Source organism: Vulpes lagopus, chromosome 20 (genome assembly GCF_018345385.1).
Source record: "Vulpes lagopus strain Blue_001 chromosome 20, ASM1834538v1, whole genome shotgun sequence".
Lineage (NCBI taxonomy): Eukaryota > Metazoa > Chordata > Mammalia > Carnivora > Canidae > Vulpes > Vulpes lagopus.
The window spans coordinates 3,605,319-3,629,861 of NC_054843.1; the positions used below are offsets into that span (position 1 = coordinate 3,605,319).

Sequence of the window (24,543 nt, forward strand, 5' to 3'; positions counted from 1 at the left end):
GTACAGCTCCCTGAACCACAAGGGAGGATGATATCCCATATGCTTTTCTTACACAGACGTGGTTTTGAATAACCGGAGCAAACAAGATTTTCTGGCTCCCTACATGGCCTTTTTCTCGTTCTTTCTTTCTTTCTTTTTTTTTTTTTTCTTTAAGATTTTATATATTTCATTCATGAGAGACGCACAGAGAGGCAGAGACCCAGGCAGAGGGAGAAGCAGACTCCATGCAGGGAGCCCGATGCGGGACTTGATCCCAGGACCCCGGGGTCACACCCTGAGCCAAAGGCAGATGCTCAACCGCTGAGCCACTGGGCACCTATCTACCTGGCCTCCTTCTGAGGGCCAGCCCTCCCCGGCCTCCCCGCTAGCACGTCCTTTCTGAGAGTTCAGGAGGATGAGTGTGACTTCATGTCACACCTGCCAGGTGTTAACACCCTCCCGCTCGCCCTAAAACTTTGGACAATGTAACTGGAAAACCAGCCCGAAGCCTGGGACACATGTAGCTGACACCGGACGCCTGGTTCAGGATAGAGCGAGTCCAGCCAGGCCCGTAGGGCCGCCGTGAAGGACGTGGGGTTTCTGAGACGCTGCTCACGTGCCATTTCATGCAGCTCGGCAGAAGTAACCCAGTCGTGTCTCTGATCTCTTAACCCAGTTGACACCTGCTCTCAGGGCAGAGGCAGCTGCTGGAGATCGATCGGTCAGTGATGAACGCCCCAGACAGGAGATGCTCCTGCTGCTCTGCTGGCCTTGAGATTAAAGGTGCAGAAAGGGGCTGCGGTGGTCTCACACCCGCCCCCCTGGACCCCTACCTGCTGGGGAGAGGGACAGACCTGCAGCAACATGATCAAAGTGCACCTTCCCTGCAATAACCAGGATTGCTGTTGCCGGGTGAGGGTCCTGAGTAGTGGGCAGTGCCATCTAAAGCTGCCCTCTCCTCCTCTGCGGAGGGTCCGGAAGGCACCATGAGGCGAAGAGCTAGGATCTGTGCTTTAGAAAGAGGCTCTGGTTGAAAGATGAAGGAAGGTGTATTAGTTTGCTGTGGCTGCTGAAACAAATCACCACAAACCTAGCTTAAGACCCAAATATCGGGGCGCCTGGGTGGGTGGCCCAGTTGGTGGAGTGTCTGACTCTTGGTTTTGGCTAAGGTCGTGATCTCGGGCTCATGAGATCGAGCCCTGGGTTGGGCTCTGCGCTCAGCACAGAGTCTGTTTGGATGGTTTCTCTCTGCTGCCCCCTGACCTCACTCATCCTCTTTCAAAAATAAATAAATCTTAAAAAAAAAAAAAGAAAAAAAACCAGCATAGGGGCACCTGGGTGGCTCAGTCGGTGAAGCATCTGCCTTCTGCTCAGGTCACGATCTTGACCTGAGCAAGATCCTGGGATCGAGCCCCGTGTTGGGCCCCCTGCTCAGTGAGGAGCCTGCCTCCCTCTCTCCCCCTGCTCATGCTCTCTCAAATAAATAAAATAAATAAAATCTTAAAAACAAACCCAGCATAAATGTATTATGTCGCCGTTCTGGGGGTCTGATGTCCAGCACGGGCTGGCATCGGCGGGCTGCCTTCCTGTCTGGAGCCCTGTGAGGATCTGCTTCCGTGCTCACTGGGTGTTGGCAGGGTTGTGTTCCTGGCGGCTGTAGGGCCGATTTTCTCACCAGCTGTCCGCTCAGGGCCGGTGGCAGCTTCTAGAGGCCACCTCTTTCCTGTGCTCTTGGCATCCTCTATCTATAAGGCACCTCTCGCTGGACTGCCTCCCTCTTCCATCCTGAGGGCTCCTCTGATTGGTTCCACTGGGCTCGCTGGGATAACCCAGCATTCTCTCTCCATTCACGGGCCTTGCCCTGGTCACTCCTGCAAAGTCCCCTTTGCCGTATCTGGTCACATACCTGCAGGTTCCAAGACTCTGGGTGTGGACATCTTTGGTGGGGGGGGGTGGGGCGTAACGCTACGACGAGTTGTTGCAAGAGATCAGAGTCCAGATAGAGGGTGTGCGTGTTGGCCCAGGCAAGAGGGGGTGAGAACACCCGTGTGCTGTGTGCACAGCCCTTGGGGAACGTGTGAGCATGGGGCTGGGCTAAGCATCCCACGTCCCGTCTGTGCCCTCCTCTCCCGCGTGCCTTGGTGACACTCCAGGAGAGCATGCAAAGCACAGAGCATTACTCACCTTAGAGACTACAGAGTTCTAATGACGTGTGGCCCGTTTGGCCGCCACTGCTGAGAATTGTCTGGGAGTGGTAGGTTGAGGCCGAGGAAGACGCTGGGGGGCTGAGGTGGGGTGAAGGGGAGGTCCAGGGGGGTTAGAGCTTTCTTTACCATTTGGAAAGGCGAGGGGAGGCCAAGCAGGTGTCTGGGGAAGTAAATGAGCACACGCACACACAGGTGCACAGACTCGCGCCCCGATGCGTTGGGCCTTTGCTGGCAGCTGGGGCTCTCCAGTAACTCTGTGTTCTGCTAGCTGGAGCTCCACATGAAAGAGAAGAAGGAGGACATCCAGATCAAGTGGTCCTTCATCCACGCTGCGGAAACGGCCGTCACCGTCCAGTCCAGAGCCCCGGTGCAGGTCAGTGCCTCCGTTGTGAGGACCGCCCACCCCCCCACTACAGGTGTGCATGGGAACACCTGCGCGTCGCCACCACCTGCCAGACAGAGGCTCAGACCAGCGCCCCTGTGCCATGCAGGCTTCTCCTCTCCTCCCAGAGCATGGGGCCCGCCCGGTCAGGGCAGCAGGGGTGGTGGCCTTGCTGGACCTGATGCTCGGGGTCCTGACCCAGCTGCATCTGCAGTCAGCTGGGAGCTGCAGGGAATCCCGGGCCTGCCCCCTGCACCCCATCATCCCCCTCGCGGGGTTCCTTGGGCCTGGAATAGTTTCTAGCGCTCCCGTGCAGCTGAGGCAGAGAAGCACTGGAGTCATGTCTGTCACCTGGGGGATGCCTGGACCGGGTCGCCTGCCTGATTCAGCAGACCCTCCTTCCCGCCCTGAGGCTCTCTGCTCAGGCTCAGTCGTGGCCCCCGGCCGGCTCCCAGGGGCAGGCGTCTGTCCCTGCGGTTTTTGCAGAGGTGCATTTAAGGTCGGAAGGCAATCTCCCTGCTGCCCAGGGTCTTAGGTGTTTGAAGAAATGAATCTGGAAGCAGGGGATGGGCACACGACGTCATACTGGGGTCCCTTGCGGTGGCTGGAAGGATCATGACAATCATGTGCACCAAAGGCTCATTAGGTGGTGAGGTCACTCCTCTGCAGGGTTTTGATGATCGTCGTTTGCAGTCTCGCCCTGTTTCACCCTCTGGTTCAAGCCCTGAGAGATCCCCAACAGCATTAAGTGAATTTGATCCTTTGTCCCTATGCGGTTTTACCTTTCAGGACTTGATACAAATGCGTGCAGGTGTTTTTTAATTAATTAATTAATTTTTAAGACAGGTAAGCTTGAATTGCTGCTCCTCTGACGGGCACCCGTTGGAACTGTCACTCTTCCCGGCCGTCGGGGTTACAGCCGGCATGCAGACCGTGTCCCTGGAGGCCCGCTTCCTGCCCTGTCCCCCTTCCTTCCCACGTTTGCATCTATCTCCTTGGCCCCACTGGCAGAGTGGCTGGGCCCACCTGTGTGCAGAGGGGTTCCCTGGCCGGCTGTCCCAGCACCACCACAGCCGTGCACCTGCCCTGGCTTCCGAATTCAAGCCCTTTGAGGAGGGCAGACCTCTGTTCAGGGCCCCTCGAGTCAACCCCATCCTTGTGTGGCCACGTGACCAGCGTGGTGGAAGTTGAGGGCGCTGCTCCTGCTGGCAGTCCGGCTTGGGTTTTGTCCCTCATCTTTGTAAATGTCCAAACATATATATATATTCTAACATGTACAACACATGGTTCAGAAGTCACAATCCCATGAGACATCCGACCCAGACGTCCAGTGTTTCCTCGTCCCTTGGACCCCACCTGCCCCCTGCATGCTTTTGCTTTGTTCATTAGTTCCTGTTCCCCTGATCCGGGTTTGTTTTTGCAAAAACGATCTTACTCCCCCAATACTCACCCAAACAGTGGCACGCTGTGTCTGCTGTCTGCACCTTGCCCCCCAGCATCCTGCGGCTTCTCTGACCGTCCCGTGCTCCTCGGGTAAATGCAAACTGAGACTTTCCAAGTGCGGCGTTAAGCTGCGCCCCCCTGGGAGCCAGTCCTATGGGTGTAAGACCCGAGCCTCCAGCCTTCCTCTCCTCCCCTTGTGGATGTGATGGCCCCGGGGGTGGACTGGGGGGACGGCCCGAGCCAGCTGCCCATCCTGGGATGAACTCTGACTCCGAGCACCCCAACACACCTCTTCATCCTCGCTTTCCTCCTCTATAAGGGGACAGGAGATTGTGGGAGTTAAAGAAAAAAAAAAGACCCGCATATATAAGCAAGACAAGGTCCATCCATGTGATGGAATATTTTTCATCCCTTAAAAAAAAAAAAGGATGAGGCTCCAACACTTCTGAGGCTCCTGACACTTTCTACAGCATGAAGGAAGGTCATGCATGTGACAGGAGCCCGACACAGGACACGTAATGGGGGAGCCCGTAGCTGGGAGATGTCCGCAACAGGCAAATCATCCGATTTGGGGCCGATCGGGGCAAGCGGGGCTGGGTGCTGGTGGGGGAGAGGTGGGGTGAGCCTTCACACCTCGCTGGTGGCTACCCAACTCCGGACGTGCTGAATGCCACTGAAGTGTCTACTGAAGACCGGTTCATTTTATGTTATGTAAACTTCACCTCCGTTAAAAAAGAAAGATACAGCCACCAAGCACCCGTTAAAGAGAAGGATGACAGCACCATGGTTATACGCGTAGACCCCAGAGTCTCCGTGCCTGGGCTGGACTCTTGGCTCTGCCATCTGTGAGCTGTGTGGCCCTACATGTCTTCTTTTTTTTTTTTTAAGATTTTATTTATTTATTCATGAGAGACACAGAAAGAGAGGCAGAGACACAGGCAGAGGGAGAAGCAGGCTCCCTGCGGGGAGCCCGATACGGGACTCGATCCCAGGACTCCAGGGTCACAACCTGAGACCAAGGCAGATGCTCAACCGCTGAGCCACCCAGGCATCCCTACACGTCTTAATTGACGTCTCTGTGCATTAGTTTCCTCATCGGTAACATGGGGATAATAATATTCAAGGTGGTTGCGAAGATTAAATTCATTACTACGTGCAACTGCACAGACGTGGCCCCGACATATCCTAAGAGTGATGGGAGTATTTGGTAATGATTTGATAATTTGTTGAGTTTCTCGCAGGAACTAGATGTTCACTAATTGGCACAGTGGGCTTGAGGTTGCTGTCACAGGGCCTGGCAGGTCAGTCCCTGAAATCCCTCCAGTCCTGCAAGTCGGGTGGTCCGGTGGAAGTCGCTTCGTACAGTCCCCTGCGCGGGGTGGGGATGGCTGGAGCCCCACAGCGATGGCATTTATACCAGTGGGTGCAGCTTCCCTCCGAGTGATGGCACCACAGTTTATGTATTTGTTTAGCTATTGACGGATCCTTAGGTACTTTCCAATTTGGGGCCTTGTGAATAGTGGTGCTGAGAACATTCTGGAACACCGGAAGGCGTTTCTGTTGGATGTTCATTGTTACAGCTTTCTGGCGTTGCCATGTAATACAATATAAATCATCGCGCTTTGCTCCTTGCTCCTCTACAAGCTCGTCTTTCCTACTGGGCCCTTTTGTTTACTTGGCTACTTTATCATTTCAAAAAAAAAAAAAAAATGCCAGATGTCCTGCAAGAAAGAACAAGCACATCTGTCTGAAAGGCTCGACACAGACACAGCGACAAGTTTCTATATTGGGCCAGCCTTTATGGTCACCGTTTTTAATTTTTTATTTATTTATTTTTTTAAATGATTTTATTTATTTATTCATGAGAGACACAGACAGAGAGAGAGGCAGAGACACAGGCAGAGGGAGAAGCAGACTCCCTGCAGGGAGCCCGACGTGGGACTCGATCCCGGGTCTCCAGGATCAGGCCCTGGGCTGAAGGCGGCGCTAAACCGCTGAGCCACCCGAGCTGCCCCAGGTCATTGTTTTTAAAAAATAAGGAGCATGAGTGGCTTCTGCGATCAGCAGGGAGCGCCCCGTCTCCCCAACGAGGACGGTGCGGGTCCGGAGCTGACCCCCCCAGAGCCTGGGCAGCGCCCGGCTACCTGGGTCTTGGGGCTGCAGCAAGGGGAGCTGTCCCCTGCCCACCCAGCGCCCAGTTAGGAAGTGATTTGGTGACTTCCTCCTCTTGTGGCAGGACCGGGTGGCGGAGACTGATGCGGTGTCTGAAAGCCTCAAGGACATCCTGAAGCGCCTGGTTACTTCTGCGACCCCGTCGGTGGTCCTGAGCACCAAGCCCGTGGACGTCAGGGAAATTCAGGTAAAACCGCCGAGGGCAGTGCCTTGTGGCCCATCGGGGATCAGGATCCCCTCCGGGAGAATCTGCTCACCTCTCTAGCGGTCCCCTATCCCCTGTGGCAGAGCAAGAGCACCTGGCACTGAGTCAGGGACCAGCTTCAAGTTCAGGGCCCCAGGTTCCAGAGCCCCACGGGATGGAAGGAATAGGTGTGTGGGCTGCTCCCCACGGTCCGACCCTTATTAGCCCCGACCCTCTGCTTTTCTGGAGCTACAACCTGACTTTTCACTGTCCATGCAGGGCCTGTGGTCTCAGATCTCCATCCTTCCAGGACTGAGACCCAATTAGCAATGAGAACATGCCCGCAGAGCAAGAGCAAGGGGGCTTTGCATATATATATATATATAAAATACCTAGTTATATAGTAGCCTCCGTAACTGTGTGAGCTAATTATATATATTTGAAAATATATTTATTTGCTCATGAGAGACACAGACTGAGAGAGAGAGAGGCAGAGACATAGGCAGAGGAAGAAGTAGGCTCCTTGCAGGGAGCCTGGTGCAGGACTCGATCTCAGATCCCAGGATCACAACCTGAGCTGAAGGCAGGTGCCCAACCGCTGAGCCACCCAAGTGTCCTAATTATATATTTATTTTTAAAATGTATGTTTAAAAAAATTTTTTTTTTAAAAATGTATGTTTATTCACATACACAAAAGCTTATTATAAGGAGTTGGCTCCCATGATCACAGAGGCTAACCAGTCCCAGGATCTGCAGGGTGAGTCTGCAAGCTGGAGATTTGCAGGAGACCCAGGACGGGTGACCTTGTAGTCCCGGCCTGAAGGCCAAGCAGGCTTGAGAGCCACAGAGAGCTGGTGTCTCCATTCAGGTCTTAAGGCAGGAAAACAACCCCTGATATCCCAGTCCCAGTGGTCAGGCTTGAGGAACCCCCTTTTTTTCAGGGGAGGTCAGCCTTTGTTCTAGCAGACCTTCAACTGATTGGATGAGGCCCACCCACATTAGGGAGGCCAATCTCTTTCACTGGGTCTTTTGATCTAAATGTTAATCTTATGCACAAATGTCCTCGCAGAAACACCCAGAACAACGTTTGAACACATACCAGTGTACCCCGTGGCCCTGTCACGTTGACCCATAAAATTAACCATCACACATAGATATTTGAAATATTTCATTTCCACTCCAGACATGTGATTGCTCTGGCCCCAGTGCTCATGGACTTAGATCATAAGGACTTTTTTTTTTTTTTTAAGATTTTATTTATTTATTTATTTATGAGACACAGGCAGAGGGAGAAGCAGGCTCCATGCAGGGGGCCCGACGTGGGACTCAATCCCAGGACCCCGGGATCATGACCTGAGCCAAAGGCAGATGCTCAACCCCCGAGCCACCCAGGCATCCCTTCTAAGGACTTTTGTAATTACTTCTTGCAGCTCACACTTGGCAAAGTCCTGGTTCACAGTAGTGTTTTCTAAATAGTGACCTTGAGATGTTGGCGAGCTTCCCCAGCACCCAGATCTCTTCCTGGAAGCCTCTGTTTGTGTAGAGACCTGTGATGTCTCTGAGAAGCCTTTCCAGGATTCCCAGACCTTTGTTCTTAAGGGACCACCCCCCCACCACCCGCCTTTTTAAAATATTTTATTTATTTATTTGACACAGAGAGTGAGAGATTGAGAGCAAGAGAGCAGGAGGGAGAGGGACAGAGAATCCGAAGCAGAGTGCAAAGCCAGACCTGGGGCTCCATCCCACAAATGTGAGATTGTGACCGAAGCTGGAACCAAGAGTCAGATGCTTAACCAACTGAGCTACCCGGGCGCCCTGGGGCCCCGTCCAGAGAGCACTCACGGGGCGCCGGGGTGGCTCAGACTGCAAAGTGTCTGCCTTCAGCTCAGGTCGTGATCCCGGGGTCCTGGGCTTGAGCCCCACGTCGGGCACCTTGCTCAGTGGGGAGACTGCTTCTCCCCCTCCCTCTCCGTCTACCGCTCCCCCTGCTTGTGTGCTCTTTCTCAAATAAATAAAGAAAATCTAAAAAAAAAAAAAGAAAAAGAAAAGAAAAAAGCACTCGCAGCGTGAGGGGAGGGAGGAAGCTAGTTTGGGGAAGGTTTAAGGCGATGTCCTCCGGGTTAGAGGAGCCTTTTCTCTGTTGGAATTGCCTTGATGCCCGTTGAAGACATGATGATGGACACTGGGCCCAGCCATACCCGCCTCTGTCGCCACTTTAGTGCCTCTCTGACCCCCCGATGAGACTCGGACACTCCTCACCTGGGTGGCACTGTGCGTGACGGCCCTTGCCGTGTGCGTGTCAGGCTGCTGTCCCGCTCGGTGCCCTTGGGCAGTGGGCCCGCAGCCTGGAGAGGGCACCCCACTTTCTCTTGAGCGCCTGGCCTGGGTCGGGTGTGGCCCCAAGGCAAGCTTCCAGTCTCCGCTCACAACCGGATTCTGGGGGGCCCTCTCTGTTTGAACCTGGTTTATTTGGACAGAAAAGATTCCCACGCAGGGGAAGAGGTGATGCTGGATTGGGACCCTCACTTCCTATAGGAATGGAAAGCTGTTACGGAGCCGACTGCAGGGGGTCAAACGGGATTTCCTGGAGACCCGTCCTCTTCACCCCGGTCACTGCCTTTTGTTTTTCCGTCGGCAGCATCTACAGCGCGCTTCATCTGCTCCTCAGGAATCCTGCCCTCCCAAACCTCCAAGGGCTCACGAACTCAAATTATTGGTGAAGAACATCCGAGCCTCGCTGCTGAACGATCCTGGTGCTTCAGGCAGGTGCTGGGGCTGCGGGACACCCTTGGGTGTGTGTGTGTTGGGGGTGGGGGGCCCAGGCGAGCATGGGGGGACGTGCGGGTTCTCCGTGGCCTCTGGCTTCCCTGCAGCATCCTTCACTTGAGTCTGCAGCATGACCCCTGCCTTTGAGCAAAGAGCCCCTGAAAACCATAATAGGAACGTGAGACCATTAAAAACCAGTCCCGATTTTGCGTGCACGAAGGCTGAGGTGGGGGGGGAAGGGATGTACCTGTGACCTTGCCCTTTCCTTTTGTCTGAAGAACACCTTTTTGTTCTTTTAAACTATCGAACATGTAAATACATATTAAGCATCCCTGACTGATATGTGATGTGAACGTTCTTTCTTTTTTTTAAAAAAAGATTTTATTTATTTGAGAGATAGAGAGCGAGCAAGTGAGCATGAGCAGGGAGGAGGGGGAGAGGGAGAAGCAGACTCCCCGCTGAGCAGGGAGCCTGATGTGGGGCTCGATCCCAGGACCCCAGGGTCATGACCTGAGCCGAGGGCAGGTGTTCAAGCAGCTGAGCCCCCCAGGGGCCTGTACCTCCTCCTCTCATAGAAGCTGAAGTGTCACGTGGGCTGTTTATGGAGGGTCAGCAGGGCCTCAGGCCCATCAGGGACCCCGTCCGTGCCAGAGAGGCTGTTACCTGAGCAAGGACAAGTGTCGCAGAACCGGTCATACTCTCGGCGTCCTGAACGGCCGCTGAGACCCCAAGTGCACAGCAGCCTGGAACAGGACCCAGCTTCCCACCACGGTTCCATTTTGCCGAGGACGGGAATGAATTCTTTATTGCCTGAGAACGCTGGGGGTTGCGTACCTGCGAGGAGTTCTTTCCGGGGCCCAAAGCACAGACCGTCCACATGTAACACCTGAGACTCTGTGCGACGCCAGCTGTGGGCGACTGGCTTGGTAAGGGCCCTTGCCCGTGGCCCTGCGAGGCCTGCCCTGCTCACCGCTGCGGGGACCTCTGACTCTGGACGCTGTCGGCCCGGGCGGGGGTCCCTGTTCCTCGCCTCTGCCAGCGGGTCTGCGTCGGGGTCCGTGTCTCCCATCGGAGGTGATTGTGAAGACCAATAAGATAATGTGCTTGGAACAACACTGCGTGGTGCACGCAGAGGGCCAGGGACTGCGGTGGTTACTGGTTCCACGCTGTGTTCACAGCTCTCTGCCCTGGGACAAGCGTTGCCTTGAAGCAGAAACCACCGGGTACTAGTGAAACGTCCCATTACCCGGGTCAAAGATCCTTAAATCTCTGATTGAGCTGAGTCAGGTATAAAAACACATCCTTCGTGAGTAGGGAGATGGGGTCTCTGCAGGGTATCCCCAAATTTAGGGGTCACCCCGGAGGCCTTTCCTTTTGCAAGCAGGTAGTCTTGTCCAAAGTGGGGGGTCATATCAGCTGTAGTAATGTTGCCCCTGGGAAGTGTCACCATCCAGGGCAGGAAGCAGGGGCGCTTGGGGCCCACCGTCCGGGCCAGTAGATATCCAGTTGGGGACAGGAAGCCTCAAACCCCAAGTGCAGTGCTTTGAGAGTTTGTCAGTGGCCAGTGAAATCGAGAAAAGCCCCTCGGAAGGGGTGAGCCGAGGCGTCAGGCACGTAGGTCGGCCTGTCAGGTGCAAACCGTGTCTGCGTGCAAAGCAGTTCTAAAGAATAGGAATGCCCCTTTGTGTGATTGCAGGCAACGTTAGGCCACAGTGTGTGGTCCGGCTGAACGATCCCGTTCAGAAGTTCAGCGCCCTCGCGAAAACCACGACCGAGCTCGCCTGGGAAGAAGAATTCACCTTGTGCGTACGGCCTGGTTGAGGGGCTTGCGTCCGCACAGCCGCACCTGCTCACGGCGGCCAGATCGTGAAATCCGTGTGTAGCGCTGCTAATACCCCACGCTTAAAAATATTTTTAAGAACTTTTTTGAAAAGGTGTCTTAGACGTCCCAGGTGGCTGTAGGTTGGGTATGGATTTCTCTCTGAAGGCAGCCCTGGGTACGGGTCCCCTCCTCGCCCGCGTCCTGCTGCAACCAGAGAGCGCTCTGGGCGGGCTCCCTTTGCTTCTGAAATACACGTCGCCTGGAGCTGAACGGAGGAGACTTTGGGTGGTTTCCAGAATGTGGCAGGGAGCAAAGGGAGGAGTAGGGCCTGCTGATAAGAAATGGTGTAGGAACCCTAAGTCATGGGGTAGGGAGCAGCCTCCCGCCAACACGTGCAGAAGCCAGGTCCATTCCGGAACGTCCGGGTGGCTTCGTGGGATCTATTAACAGCCCACGACGATCTCTCATGAGCTCATTGTGTTGTTAGATCGAAGGAGAAAACACACTTAGCTTGGTAACATGCCCAGAAGATCATCAGTGACCTTTCCTGTGCGATCCTAATGTTAAAAACTTAATTAGAATAAGATTTATGGCCACCTGTTTAATAAGCTTAAGGAAGTCATATATGAATGAGAAAGACCAGACGTCGTCCTGTTAAAGCTGAGAGACAGATACCCACTGTTTTGTTCTAGAAGTAAGGGTAATGCACACGGATAAGAAAAGGAGGTCATGTACAAATACAGGAAAGGAAGAGGCAAAACGAGTTATTACCTGGAGGTGATACTATTGCCTATCTAGACTATTCGAGAAAATCAGCTGAAACGATCAGAAATAAAAATGGCTATAGGATAGAAGTAATAGGAAGCTCATAGAAATGATATTTCAGTGAAGTGGCTGAGTCTAAAAATACAGAAATCAGTTGCTTTCTGATGCTCTAGCAACAAACAGTTGGAAAAAGTACTGGCGGCAGGTGTCCCGGGTATAAAATAAAGGGTTTTTAGGAATCATTAATGAAAATAGGAGCACTCTCCTGGAAAACTGGGAAAAGATGTCTGAGCTAGAAATATATTAAAGCAAGAATTGTAGATAGCCAGAAACTTCTGAGAAGTTGTTCGATCTCAGAAAAAAAAATATTTTTTTAAGATTTATTTATTTATTCAGAGAGAGAGAGAGAGAGAGAGATAGGCAGAGGGAGAAGCAGGCTCCATGCAGGGAGCCCGACCTGGGACTTGATCCCGGGTCCCCAGGATCACACCCTGGGCTGCAGGCGGTGTTAAACCGCTGCACCACCAGGGCTGCCCCAATCTCAGAAATAGTTAAAGAAAAACAAATGTAAACCAAAGAGCTTATATTTTTTTTGTCACCTTATGGATTGGTAAAGAATAGGCGAGTGAGGATGGGCTGGGGGAAGTGTAAATGGGAATAACCATTCTAGAAGTCCTCACTATGTATCCAAAAAAAAAAAAAAAAACCTCTTAAATGCACATACCTTTTGACTGGCATTTATAGTTTTCCTAAGGAAATAATCACACAGTGTGTACAAGGATGTTTACCGTAGCTTGTTTATGATTATGAAATGTTATAAACAATCAAGCCATTATTAAGGCCTGGTTATCTTTTAATTTTTTTTAAAGATTTTTATTTGTTTATTCATGAGACAGAGAGAGAGAGAGGCAGAGACACAGGCAGAGGGAGAAGCAAGCTCCATGCGGGGAGCCCGACGTGGGACTCGATCCCAGGTTTTCAGGATCAGGCCCTGGGCTGAAGGCGGTGCTAAACCGCTGAGCCACCCGGGCTGCCCTTAAGGCCTGGTTAATTAAGATTTGGATAAATAAGATCTCCCAAGGCCAGGTAGTAGAGTACTAGATGCCTATTCAAAGTGGGGTTGCTCTGTAGCTTCTGACCTGGAAAGACGTCTGATATCTTACATGGAAAAAAAAAAAAAAGGCCACAAAAGGGGAGAGAGGTATGTATCCTGTTCTATTTTTTGGTTTTAGAAAACTTACAGAGCTACGCTCTTTGATACAGTAAGTACTAGCCACACGCGGCTCTTTAAATTTGAATTAATTAAAGCGAAACAAAATTGACTTCAGGCCCTCAGCACGGCCTCGTTTTGGGCTCTCAGTAGCCATCTGGGGCTGGCGGCCACTGTATTGGAGGGCGCCTGGATAGAACATTCTCTGTCATCAGTCAGAAAGGAGCAGAGAGTTCTAGGAGACCAGTAACCAGAGATTAACAGTAACTGGGGATAGCAAAGTGGCAGGTCCTCTTTACACTGACGGTGATTTGTGTTTCTTTCTATAATGAGAAAAAAAAAATACTGTTTTAAGAAATAATACAGCATTTGCAAGGATTCACAGCTCTTTTTTTCCTTTCCGCAGTGAGTTGAATGTCAAGTCGAAGGAGTTGCACCTGCAGATTTCAGGGGATGAGCGATCCTCAGAAGGTGGGTGTCGAGCAGGTGTGGAGGGGGCGGCCCTGCTCTTGGGGAGGGGTCATCAGGCCGCCCCGATGGGGCCTGGAGAAGCTGAGAAGCCCTGCCCTGAAACCACTCCGGTCTTTCCGAGGCAATGTTTGCTTGAAAGTCCATTTCAGTTATGAGCAAGGGGATACATTTTGGAAAAGAATATACATAACTGGGTTTTGCCTTTTTTTTTTTTAAATAAATATCTAAAATTTTTTATCAGCCGTTTTTGGCTTAGAGAAGTACAGAATTCTCGACCTTCTTAGCCTTAATAAACCCGTTCTGTTGTCTTCCTAATTGGGGTAAAATGCGTATAACATAGAAGCTCCCATCTTAATCGTTTCTGAGTGTAAAATTCAGTGGCGTTGAGTACATCCACACCGTTGTGCAGCCATCAGCACCACCCACCTCCAGGACTTTTTCCTCTTGCCACGCTGAGACCCTGGTCTTGTGAAACACCAACTTCCCCATGCCCTCCTTCCCCCTGGCATCCCCACCCCATCCCCATCCTGCTCTTTCTCTCTGTGGATTTCAACTGGCTTTTCCTTGTAAAATAAGCCACAGCAGCTTACACTGGACGCATGCTTTAGAGACAAGAAAGCTACGGTTAAAGGTAAAATCACGAAAGTGAACATGGACCTGTATATATGCGTGTGTGTAAGTCAGGAGTTTCAGTATGTGTTAGGTTTTAAAAAATGCCCATAAACATACCAAAATTGGGAGAAGGGGGCCCCTTACCTGGCTTATCCTGCTGGGAGACCAAGCCATTTGGTTGTCTCCTAAAATTACAAAGACCCGGGAAAAACCAATTCAAGCTTCTTGTTTATTTGCAAGAATTCTTCTTCTTCTTCTTCTTCTTCTTCTTCTTCTTCTTCTTCTTCTTCTTCTTCTTTAAGATTTTAGGTTTTTAAAGATTTATTTATTTAGAGAGAGAGAGAGAAAGGGGCAGAAGGAGAGGGAGAGAGAGAATCCTTAAGCAGACTCCCCACTGAGCACAGAGCCTAACCTCAGGACCCTGAGATCGTGACCTGAGCTGAAATCAAGAGTTGGCTGCTTAACCCACTGAGCCACCCAGGCGCCCCCTTATTAGCAAGAATTCTGAGCTAATTTCCTTGATTCTGTTGTCCCGGGATAAGGTCAGTGAGGTGTTCCTGAGATAAGAACTGACGTTCCAGGAGACGGCATGTGGTTTGAACCCAGGGTGGGCCAGGGTTTGCCAGGAAAGAAGGCAAGTCCCAATCTATTTCTGAAGCACCACCCCTTTGGAGGCTCATTCCTGTACAACCCGATGGGATCTATGAAATTTTACATTAAAAAACCAAAAACAGAACAAAGAACAACCATATAGCCTTTACCCGGACTCCCACAGTTTTGATAGTTTGCTCCATTTGCTTTATTGTTTGTGCTCGCACTTAGTGGTTGCTCTTGATTTTGCTTGCTCCGTCTCCGCATGTGTACATGCACACGTTCCAGTACGCGCACACACACACACATACACACACACATGCTGGAGGGTAAACGTGTAAATGTCCGAGGGTATCAGGCCCTTTACCTTGCCTTTCTTAGGTGCATATTTCCTAAGAATAAGGATATTCTTTGGTATGTCCACAGTCCAGCTGTCTGCTTCCTGAATGTACATGCACGTTCCGTAACCTGCCACCGTGTTCCACTTCATGGGTTGGCCCCGCGTCCTTTATTTAGAGCAGTTACTTTCCCTCCCCCCACAGCATCAGATACCACCTTCAGTCTCCTGTCTCTTATGCCTCCCTTGGTCTGGACTGTGTCCACGGCCTCTCTTTGTCTCTATGGTGTTCTGAGATGTCCCAAAACTGGAGGACGCTCAAGCAGACAGGATGTGCATTAGGAGGTTGTTCTGGTTGTGGTGGTGGCTCCCTCTGACCCCTGCTCCCGTGGAACCCCATGGAAATGTATCTTAACTTGTTTCCTATCTTTTTAGCTCTCTTGGCAATGACGACTATTCCTTTGGATTTATTCAAGAAGCAGCCCTCTGGGCCCCAGAGCTTTACACTGACCGGCGGGTCCTCCTTTGGCGGCTCGGTGTTGGGTTCGGTCACTGCGGAGGTACGGCATCCTTCTCTCCCGTGGCCAAGCTCCAGCTTGATGCACTTGATGCACTTGAGATAAGGAACATCTTTATCTGTCAGTTACTTTGGATTCTTGCTTCAGCAGCAAACGAGAAAGCTCCTCACGTAAGAGGAGCCCTTGTGTCGTGCTGTGCATTTCTAGACCTGAATGGGACACGTCCTGCCCACGGTCGTGTTGAGTGGTCTGCCGTTTGGAGAACTTTCCACGACGGCTGTGTCACGTGGGCCTAACCCACGAAGGCCCACTTGGTTTCGTTTGGTGCTGTAGCCTTTGGGCCTGTCACTGGGTGGGGAGTGACGGGGATTGATGGTGGGTCTTGTCACCCCCCCTCGGTTCTGGGGAAACCAACCCAGATTAACTATGAGATGGTTACCGTACCAGGGGACGCCGATTGATGCAGAGGTTACGGCCGGGGAGGGCGGCGTGCCGTGCCAGGGCTTGGTCTATGCGCTGTACGAGGTGCGTAACTTACCTTCTCTGCAGTTTTCTTACGTAGAACCCTGGCGAAGCGAAATCCTGGCAGACGCCTTCACCTGCTCCCGCTGCCAAGGTAGAAAAAGACCGCACGGTGATGCCGTGTGGGACTGTGGTCACTACTGTCACTGCCGTGAAAACCAAGCCTCGCTTCGACGCGGGGAGGGCGTCCCCGCTGAGCTCTGGTGAGAGCAGCCCCTGCAGACTCCAGCCCCCCGGCCCCGTGAGCACCTTGCCTGTCTAGACAGCGGGATGCCGTAGTGAGTGTTGTTCAGACAGTCTCGTGGCACAGACAGCCGGGCAGCGGGCAAAACTTCTTAGCTTTTTGTGTTCTAGGCAGTTACCTTTCTATGCTGTCGAATAAATACACGGCATGCCGAAGCAGGGTTCGACCCGGTAGTGTGCGCTGAAGCTGAAAAATGTAGATGCTAGAGGAGAAATATCTAGTTAAATGAACTACCCTATTACATTTATGTGGGGACAACCCATGTCACGTAAGGGGTCAGTGCAGGTTCTTAGGAAGGTTTGATGTGCAGTCATTTTATTCTTTATTTTTATGAATTTTTAAAAAAGATTTGATTTATTTATTCATGAGACAGAGAGGTGCAGAGACACAGGCAGAGGGAGAAGTAGGCTCCATGCAGGGAGCCCGATGGGGGACTCGATCCTGGGACCCCGGGTCACGCTCTGAGCCAAAGGCACATGCTCAACCCCTGAGCCCCCCAGGTGCCCCGTGTGCAGTCATTTTAGATCTAGCTGAATTCTTACCTGTCCCCCCAGCCTCTGCCCCAGAGACAGCTTCTGTACAAGTGTAGGGCTTACTGTTTTATTTATATTATGTTTCTGCTTATAGATAGATACGTGTATTATCTTCCCAGAATAGATTGCCTGGTACCATTCCTGAATACAAAAACGGGAGAAAATGAAATTCTGGCCTAATTAAAATCTTTCTGAAATTTTACTTAACCCCAGGTTCCCATTATCCTTTTCGGGTACTTGGCCCCCACCCCCACCCCCCCAAAAGATGAGATATCCAAAGGTTTGCCCTCGCCTTTTCCAGCTGCATAGATGGGGTTGCATGAGAGGTGTGATTTCACCTTCCCGGGAACTGTAGGTTCAGGCGGCTTTTGGGGCCATTGTGACCTGGATTTCCTCCCGGCAGAGTCTCCCCTGAAGACGCCTGTCAAAGTGAAGGTCATCGAGAAGGACATCTCTGTCCAAGCCATCTCCTGCCACGGCGCTCCCGTCAGCAAGACGTTTTCGTCTTCGGACACAGGTAACGGGGCGTATGTTCACCGCTCCCCTCCCTCTGGGCTCTCCTCCCGACTTTCTCGGCTGCCCAGGGGTCAGCATTTCCTTTTTGGAGTTTGAGGGGAGCTTTTTTGAGTAATGAGAGCAGAACTAGAAGGAGAAAGGGGGAATGGGAGCCAGGTAGAGACCAGGGGTGGTGGTAAGTTTTAGCAGATGCTTTCACAAAAGACACATAAAAACCCAGTTTATACCTCAGGTTATAAAAGAAATTTCTTTTTTTAAAGATTTTATTTATTTATTCATGAGAGACCCAGAGAGAGAGGCAGACACACAGGCAGAGGGAGAAGCAGGCTCCCTGCGGGGAGCCTGATGCGGGACTCGATCCTGGACCCCCCCAGGATCATGCCCTGAGCCGAAGGTGGATGTTCAACCGCTGAGCCACCCAGGTGCCCCCCACGTTATAAAACATTGGGGCATGATTTTTCTCCTGCTCCATATACCAGTGCTATGAATATCATAAATAAGCAGGACTCCGGGGTGTGATCCTAAAGGCGGCTTCGTTCGTGCCTCCCACGAGGTCTCCCCCAGAGCTCTGCTTGCACATTTCCCATTTTTACGGTCGCTCCCAGGGAACACGTGTCTTTGGAGAGATGAGTCCCTGCCTCCCTAAATGAGAGCACAATCTAAATTTGGGGATTACGTTTTCTCCCTTTGCTCGGGTGTGACCTGCCGCCAGAAGGGGCGGGTGGCTCCTCCTTTCGGGCTCACCCTCTCCCTGTCCCCTCAGCCCCGTTTCTGATCTCGCCAGTGTCAAGGACGGGACCAGGAGGAGAGGATGGTGGGGTGGTGGGTGGAGCGGGGAGCCGGAAGCTGTCACTTGACAGGTGCTGTCTTAGGACGGCTTCGTACTCGCTCAGCCTGGTGATGGCGACACTGCTTCTCCCCGTGGGAGTGGTCAGGTTCTCTGGAAACCGCAGGGCTCCCTCAACTGCAGCTTCCTGGGTGCAGGTCGTGTCCCTCCTCTGGCTGGCGTTCCTGCTCGCTTTACCTGCCCCTGGCAGGCGCCCCGTGGCCTCGGACTGCAGGGGCACCTTCACTTGAACCCTTTATTTATTTACTTTTTATTTTATTTATTTATTTATTCATGAGAGACAGAGAGAGAGAGGCAGAGACATAGGCAGGGGGAGAAGCAGGCTCCATGCAGGGAGCCCGATGTGGGACTTGATCCCGGGACCCTGGGATCACACACTGAGCCGAAGGCAGGTGCTTAACCGCTGAGCCACCCGGGCATCAAAACCGAGAAGGGAGACGCTCCTGTTAACCCCCTGCCCCACTGAGAGCATCGTGGTTTGGCTGTGCCTCGGCAGGAGCTCCCGCGGTGACGTCACAGGCATCAGCTTGGGGTCACAGACCCGGTGTGGCACCTTGGCCATGCTGTGCCCCCTGACCTTCCCCGTGACTCAGATGGGGATAAACAGGGCACCCGCCTCCTAGGGCCTGGGGAGGGCTGCACGCGGCGGTATGCCCGCGGCCCTTTGCACGGCACCTGCTGGGGGTTGAGCCTCCCTGAGATGTTGGCCAGCTGTGCGGCACTGACAATGGGAAGGAGCCGCCTTCGTGACCTGGCTCCTCTGAACACATCGTGTTGGGCCGCCATCGGACGGAAAAGCAATAACCTCACTGCTCTCCGGAGTTCGAACTCTTGTAGAAGGTCAGGGGCCTTTTTGCTTGTTGGCCTACCTGCTTCGGTTGTTTGTCATCAACTCTATGGAGGTTGATGGAGATGAAGGAGATGTCGGCATATAGGAAAGTGCAGAAACCCAGGTATACATCCGTGAGCGCATGGAACCATCCAGAAGCAGCGGCAGACCGAGGGTGGTCTGTGAGCCAGAGCTGGCCCTGTTCCGGTCCGTACATCTCATCAGGGCCCACCCTCGTCCCGCAGGCCCACGAAGCTTGACCCACTCGCTCTCTGGCCCTTGACGGAAGAGATTTGCACACATCCCCCCCCACCCCGGGCGGCCACCCCCGGCTGGGGATGGTTCCCATCAGCCCTGGAGGTCCCCGGGGTGGGGTGCGGGGGGGTGTGCAGCGTGTGCGGCGAGCTCAGCGCCCCCTTCCTCCCGCAGAGCTGCTGGTGCTCAATGGCTCGGACCCCGTGGCGGAAGTCGCCATCCGCCAGCTCAGCGAGTCCTCAAAGCTGAAGGTCAAGTCGCCGCGCAAGAAGAGCACCATCATCATATCAGGGATCTCCAAGGTACGGCCCTGCATCCCGGGGGGCCGGGTCCTCCCGAGCCCTGGTGACGCCCCGACAGCTCCCTACAAAGGGCAGGTGCCGTTTGCCCGCCCGGCACGCGGGTCGCCACGACATTGTGTTTGTGTGGCCCACCCCGTCCGGGAGGACGCTTGCAGGCTTCTGGCCGGGGTGCTCTGGCTGTTGAGGGGCTGCGGAAATCACACGGGGGGAGGCCGTGCAAAGGGAGGGACTGGCGTGACGCAAGGTTCCCATTGGGGGATGGAACACCCTCTCGCACGTCGACCGTGGGGCGCTTTCCCTTTCCACGCTACACGTTTCCAGACCCTTTTAGTTGTTCTTGCAGTGGAGGCCTGTGCCTCTTGCAGTCAGAGACGTGACGCGTGGATTGTTTTAAGACGTCCCCTTCTCTTGTTCTGCGATGTGGGTGCAGAGCCCATGGTGGGTGCACGCGGGCCAGGCTGCCGGAGAAGCCGGCCCCTAGGGCCCAGGGGCCACACGCTGGTCCCTTAACTGGTGTGATTCCCATTTCAGAATGAAAGAGGAGGATGCCAGCAAGGGATGTCGCTGTGGGGGGTGAGGAGGTGACGACTTTCTCAACACAGGGCAGGCTGGTTCTTGGAGGCTGTGGGAGGGGAGCAGTGTGTAGCTCATGCCTCGGTGGGCCACGGGGGGGCAGGAGGGGCCAGAGGCGTTGCGTGGTGTTGCCATGGTAGCCAGGTTCCCGGTGGATGAAGCTCTGGTCCCGGCAGGCCTGCGGCCAGGTGCTGCCCCTGCACGTCCGGCGGCGGCCAGCAGGGAGGCGACGGCATGGGGTGGGGTCCCTGACCGCGTCCTCTCTGCCTTCTCTAGGGCTGTATCTTGGAGTCACTAGGAACCCGAGGACCTTTTCATTTCATGCATCCAACCCACCGCGGTGCCTGTTTTACACGTGCTCAGGTCGCCCCGTCTTGAGTCCGTGGGCGCTCAGCCAGCCAAGTGTCATTGGCAGGAAGCAGACCCCCCTGGGAACGGGGTGGGGGCCCCTTGTGGTCACTTTCCACCCCCCCACCCCAGCCAGCCAGCTGCCGGGCCAAGGGTAGCACCCGCACAGAGAGGTCACGCAGGATTTTAGGCCACAGCACGCACGCCTGCAGAAAGCAAACTCCCGTAGCAAGGGCTGTTGAAAGTGTTAAAAGTGAACTGAACCTGTAGCCCGCTCTCTGTCCCCCCGTGCCCACCCGCCCGAGCGCCGTCCGCCACTTAGAAGGAAGTCTCGCCCTCCCTGCCGGGCGCCCCTGCTGGAGAAGGGTGTTTGCAGGGAGGGGGTGTCTCGCCCCTCCACCTGTGAACTCAGGCGCCCCTGGCAGCCAGGGAGGGGGCCCCGACCCTCCGCCCTGAGGGTAGGTGATGGGGGAGACCGGCACGGGCTGCCTGTCAGTCCCTTTGAGAAACGGCTGTGCCTGTTTGGAAAACCGTGAACTGGCGTCTTCCGATGCTTTGGAATCGTCAGGATGTTGGCACAGAGCCTTCCAGGCTTTTCCACACCCGCTCCTCCTCCCGCGTGTCCTTGCCACCGTCTCTCATGCTGACTTTTTTCTCTCGTCCTGGGACAGACCTCACTATCTCAGGACAATGCTGCTGCCATGATGCTGGACTACTCGGCCTCCCTGGACAGCGCCCGCCAGGAGGACACCCCGTCCCTTCTGGGCGTAGCTGCAGCCTCTGCACCACCCGAGGAGGAAGAGGCCTCGGCCCCGCTGGCCCCAGAGCCCCAGGAGCCCCAGGAGCCCCAGGATCCCCAGGAGAGCGAGCTGGACTCCTGGGACTTGGACAAGGAGTCACAGGCGTCAGCGTGGGGCAGCCAGGCCCCACTGGACCCTGATGGGGACGAGCTGTCTGAGAGCTCCCTGAGCGTGTCGGAGCCGGGCGCCACCAAGAAGCATAAAGGTACCTGCGCCCCCGCCCCCCGCGCGCCGGCCCACCCCATAGCTCTCCTGGCTTGCCAGGGTCTAAGCTAACGTTAGCTCCCATCACCTGCTTTCCTGCCCTGCTCCTCTGCAGACCCACCTCCCCCAGCACCTCGCCCCAGCCAGCGCACACACTCGTGGGGCAGGGTTGGGCCCCCCTGGAGCCAGCGGGAAGGGGGGCAGTTTGAGGTCATGCCCAGAGCACCCCTTCTTCCCTGCTCCACCCCTGCCCCAGGAATAGAACTCTCCAGAACATTTGGGGGGGGGTCACCGAGCAGCATATGACACCCATGCTGGGGCCCAAGAGACTCCGCACAAAACCCGCAGAGACCGGGCCTCCCCGAGCCGTGGAGATCGGCACCTCTGCTCCTTCTGCCTCAGTCTTCCCTCCACCCCAAACCTGGCCAGACCTCAGCGCGCAGACCCGCCGGGGCCCCAGGGCAGAGAAGTTCCCCCAGAAAATGAACCGGTTAGCTTAGTATGTGTGTGGTGCTGAGTAGTCGCGTCGTCGGGACCATCCCTTGTTTTCCGTTAGCGCCGAGTCGGTGCCTTAAGTTTGTGGATTTTGTCGACGCGCGCAGTTGTCCTTGGTGCTTTGGCATGACCGTGACCTAAAGACGCGTTCTGCGGGAATGCAGTCTGGGGGCTCGAGGTCAGTTCTAGAGCGGGGGGCGGGGGGGTGTCAAGCCTCCTGCACCTCAGCTCCTCCACGAGCGAGGATGCGCCCACCTCCAGGCAGGGACCCGGAGATCCCAGTGCAGAGACAGGATGGGAGACAGAATGCAGGCGCCTGACCCCGGCTGGGAGTCGTGGGTGCAGCTCAGTGCTAAGTCCTCGCCCCCCCCCCCGCCCTCCTCCCCTGTCCCCCGAGAATGCAGACTTTAGGAGACCTCAGCACTCAGTCCTGAGGTCGGGAGCCTTGGTAGGCTGCCCTCCTGCTCTGTTCCTGCCGCCACAGCCCAGTGGTTCTGGAACTGGGTGATTGTGTCCCCCCCCCACGCCCCCCAGGGGACCCTGCCAGTGTCCTGGGACAGCTTCAGCTGCCACAGCTGGGGGCTGGGGTGCTGCTGGCAGCAGGCAGTAGAGGCCGGGGTGCAGCTCACCGGCCCGCAGTGTGCCACACGGTGGCCCATGGCCCGTGGCCCCATAGCTGAGGGCCCTGCTGTAGGGGCCTGCCCTCATCCCCGTCCCCCCTTCCCTGTCAGCTTCATGTGTGTCCCCGTGAACCACACCCTTGCGGAAGCAGAGGAGGCTCAGATGGGGACCCGCTGGAAGCCAGGAGGAGGAAAGAGGAAGGGAGAGGGCACGATCTCCAGGCCGCGTGATGGAGATGGGACCTTGGGACCCGTCTGCCTGCTGGCCCCGGCCCGGGGGACTCCCTCGCTCCCGTTCAGAAGGTGCAGCCCGGGTGATGGGAAAGGCGGCCTGGCTGTGGGTCCACAGGGTGCCCCCCGCCCCCAGTCTCAGGGCCAGCACCGCCCCAGGGAGCTCCCCCAGCCCCATGGAAGGCAGTGTGTGCGCTGGGCAGGGTAGAAGACGGGGTGCAGGGCGGCGTGCCCCCTCCTCTCCCTTCCTCCTCCCGATGGCCAACAGTACGCTGCCTCTTCTCATGAACCACAGCCCCCTCCCCTACACCCGCCCTCCTGCGTTCACTCTGAGAGGCCCTGCCTCGCCGACCCCAAATCCATCCAGAGGAGCACCCTTCCCTCGTCTGTTGCTTCCTCTGCTTTTCCTTCCAGAGAGTTCTTTCCCATGGGCGTCCATCCTTGCTGTGCCATGGCCACACTTCTCCTTTCCCGAACGGGACCCTTCCAAAAGGGCACTCTTGGGGACCGAGGTGCTGACAGGTGCACTGGGGCCGCCTCCAGGTGTGCTGGGGCACAGGGACCGCGCTGGACGTCCACCCCGATGGCACCGCTGCACAGACCGAGAATTTTTTTCTTTTTAAGATTTTATTATTTATTCATGAAAGACAGAGAGAGAGGCAGAGTCACAGGCAGAGGGAGAAGCAGGCTCCATGCAGGGAGCCCGACGCGGGACTCGATCCTGGATCTCCATGATCATGCCCTGGGCTGAAGGCAGGTGCCAAACCGCTGGGCCATCGGGGCTGCCCCAGACCGAGAATTCATAAAGGGGCGTATCCGGCAGTGTTTTCAAACTTGCTTCCCCCTTCCAGTGTTTTCTGAGCGATTTGGACACTGCGTCTCCACGAGATGTTGTCGGAACCTCAGACGATGATGTGTTACGGGGGCCAGAGGGTAAATGTGCTCCAGCAACAGTTCTACTCTGGGGATCAAGGGAGCGCGCTCTCGTTTTTAGACCAAAGCTCTTTTTTGGCTCCAGAACCACCCACCTGCACCTGGCGTCCCAGCAGGGAGTTTGCACGGGTCCCCGAGACTGCCCGCGTGGTTACGGTTCTCCTGGGGTTTCGCTGGTTGGAAATGCTGCAGCCAATGCAGGAAATCTATTCCCCAGATTCGGGTTTATTTTTAGCTTCACCGAGGGTCCCCGTGGTTGCTGGGCAACGGGAACGTACTCCACGTGACCGTGTGCTCCGAGATGGTTAGGACGGCAAGGTCTGTGTTAGGTGTACTTTACGTTGGTAAGAACAAAAGTAATGATGGAGACTTTGCAAAATATTAAAAAGTCAAAAAAAAAAAAAAAAAACAAAAAAACCCCAAAAACCCAGAACTAAAACCCCGAGCCCCAAGCCTTGCCAGGTGTCCTGCCCCGTAACCTCCCGTGCGCCAGGTGTGATGCTTCGGGACTCACTGTCTGTCATTCTTGTTTTGCTCCTGCATGTTTTGCTTTTGACCTCTGACCTCTTCCTTCTCGCCATCGTGCTCATTCCCTTTAGCTTAAGAGGATCGCTATGCCAACCAGAATTAATTGCCTACACAGTAAGTCATTTCTGTCTTCTTATTTTTTCTTTTTCCCCCCAAAATTGAGTACAGCCTTGTCCTGAGCAAAGCCTGTTCTGTTACAACAGGAAGCTGGTCCCCCTTCCCTTCCTCTCCTGTCGCTTCCCAGCTCGACTGGCCCACGGTGTCCGTTTTCCTGGCGTTTCTCCTTAGACGTGTGCCGGGCGGG

The 24,543-nt window shown here is 54.6% G+C and overlaps 1 protein-coding gene across 1 annotated transcript in view; it reads left to right on the forward strand.

Moving 5' to 3' along the window:
- Nucleotides 1–24,543, forward strand: part of C2CD2 (C2 calcium dependent domain containing 2) — a 61,574-nt gene that overhangs the window by 28,741 nt on the left and 8,290 nt on the right. The window contains 11 exon segments of the mRNA XM_041734696.1: nucleotides 2,455–2,559; nucleotides 6,248–6,370; nucleotides 9,006–9,129; nucleotides 10,830–10,935; nucleotides 13,337–13,401; nucleotides 15,377–15,501; nucleotides 16,009–16,023; nucleotides 16,025–16,184; nucleotides 17,162–17,275; nucleotides 19,380–19,507; nucleotides 21,100–21,433. Coding sequence (XP_041590630.1) covers nucleotides 2,455–2,559; nucleotides 6,248–6,370; nucleotides 9,006–9,129; nucleotides 10,830–10,935; nucleotides 13,337–13,401; nucleotides 15,377–15,501; nucleotides 16,009–16,023; nucleotides 16,025–16,184; nucleotides 17,162–17,275; nucleotides 19,380–19,507; nucleotides 21,100–21,433 — 1,399 coding nt within the window.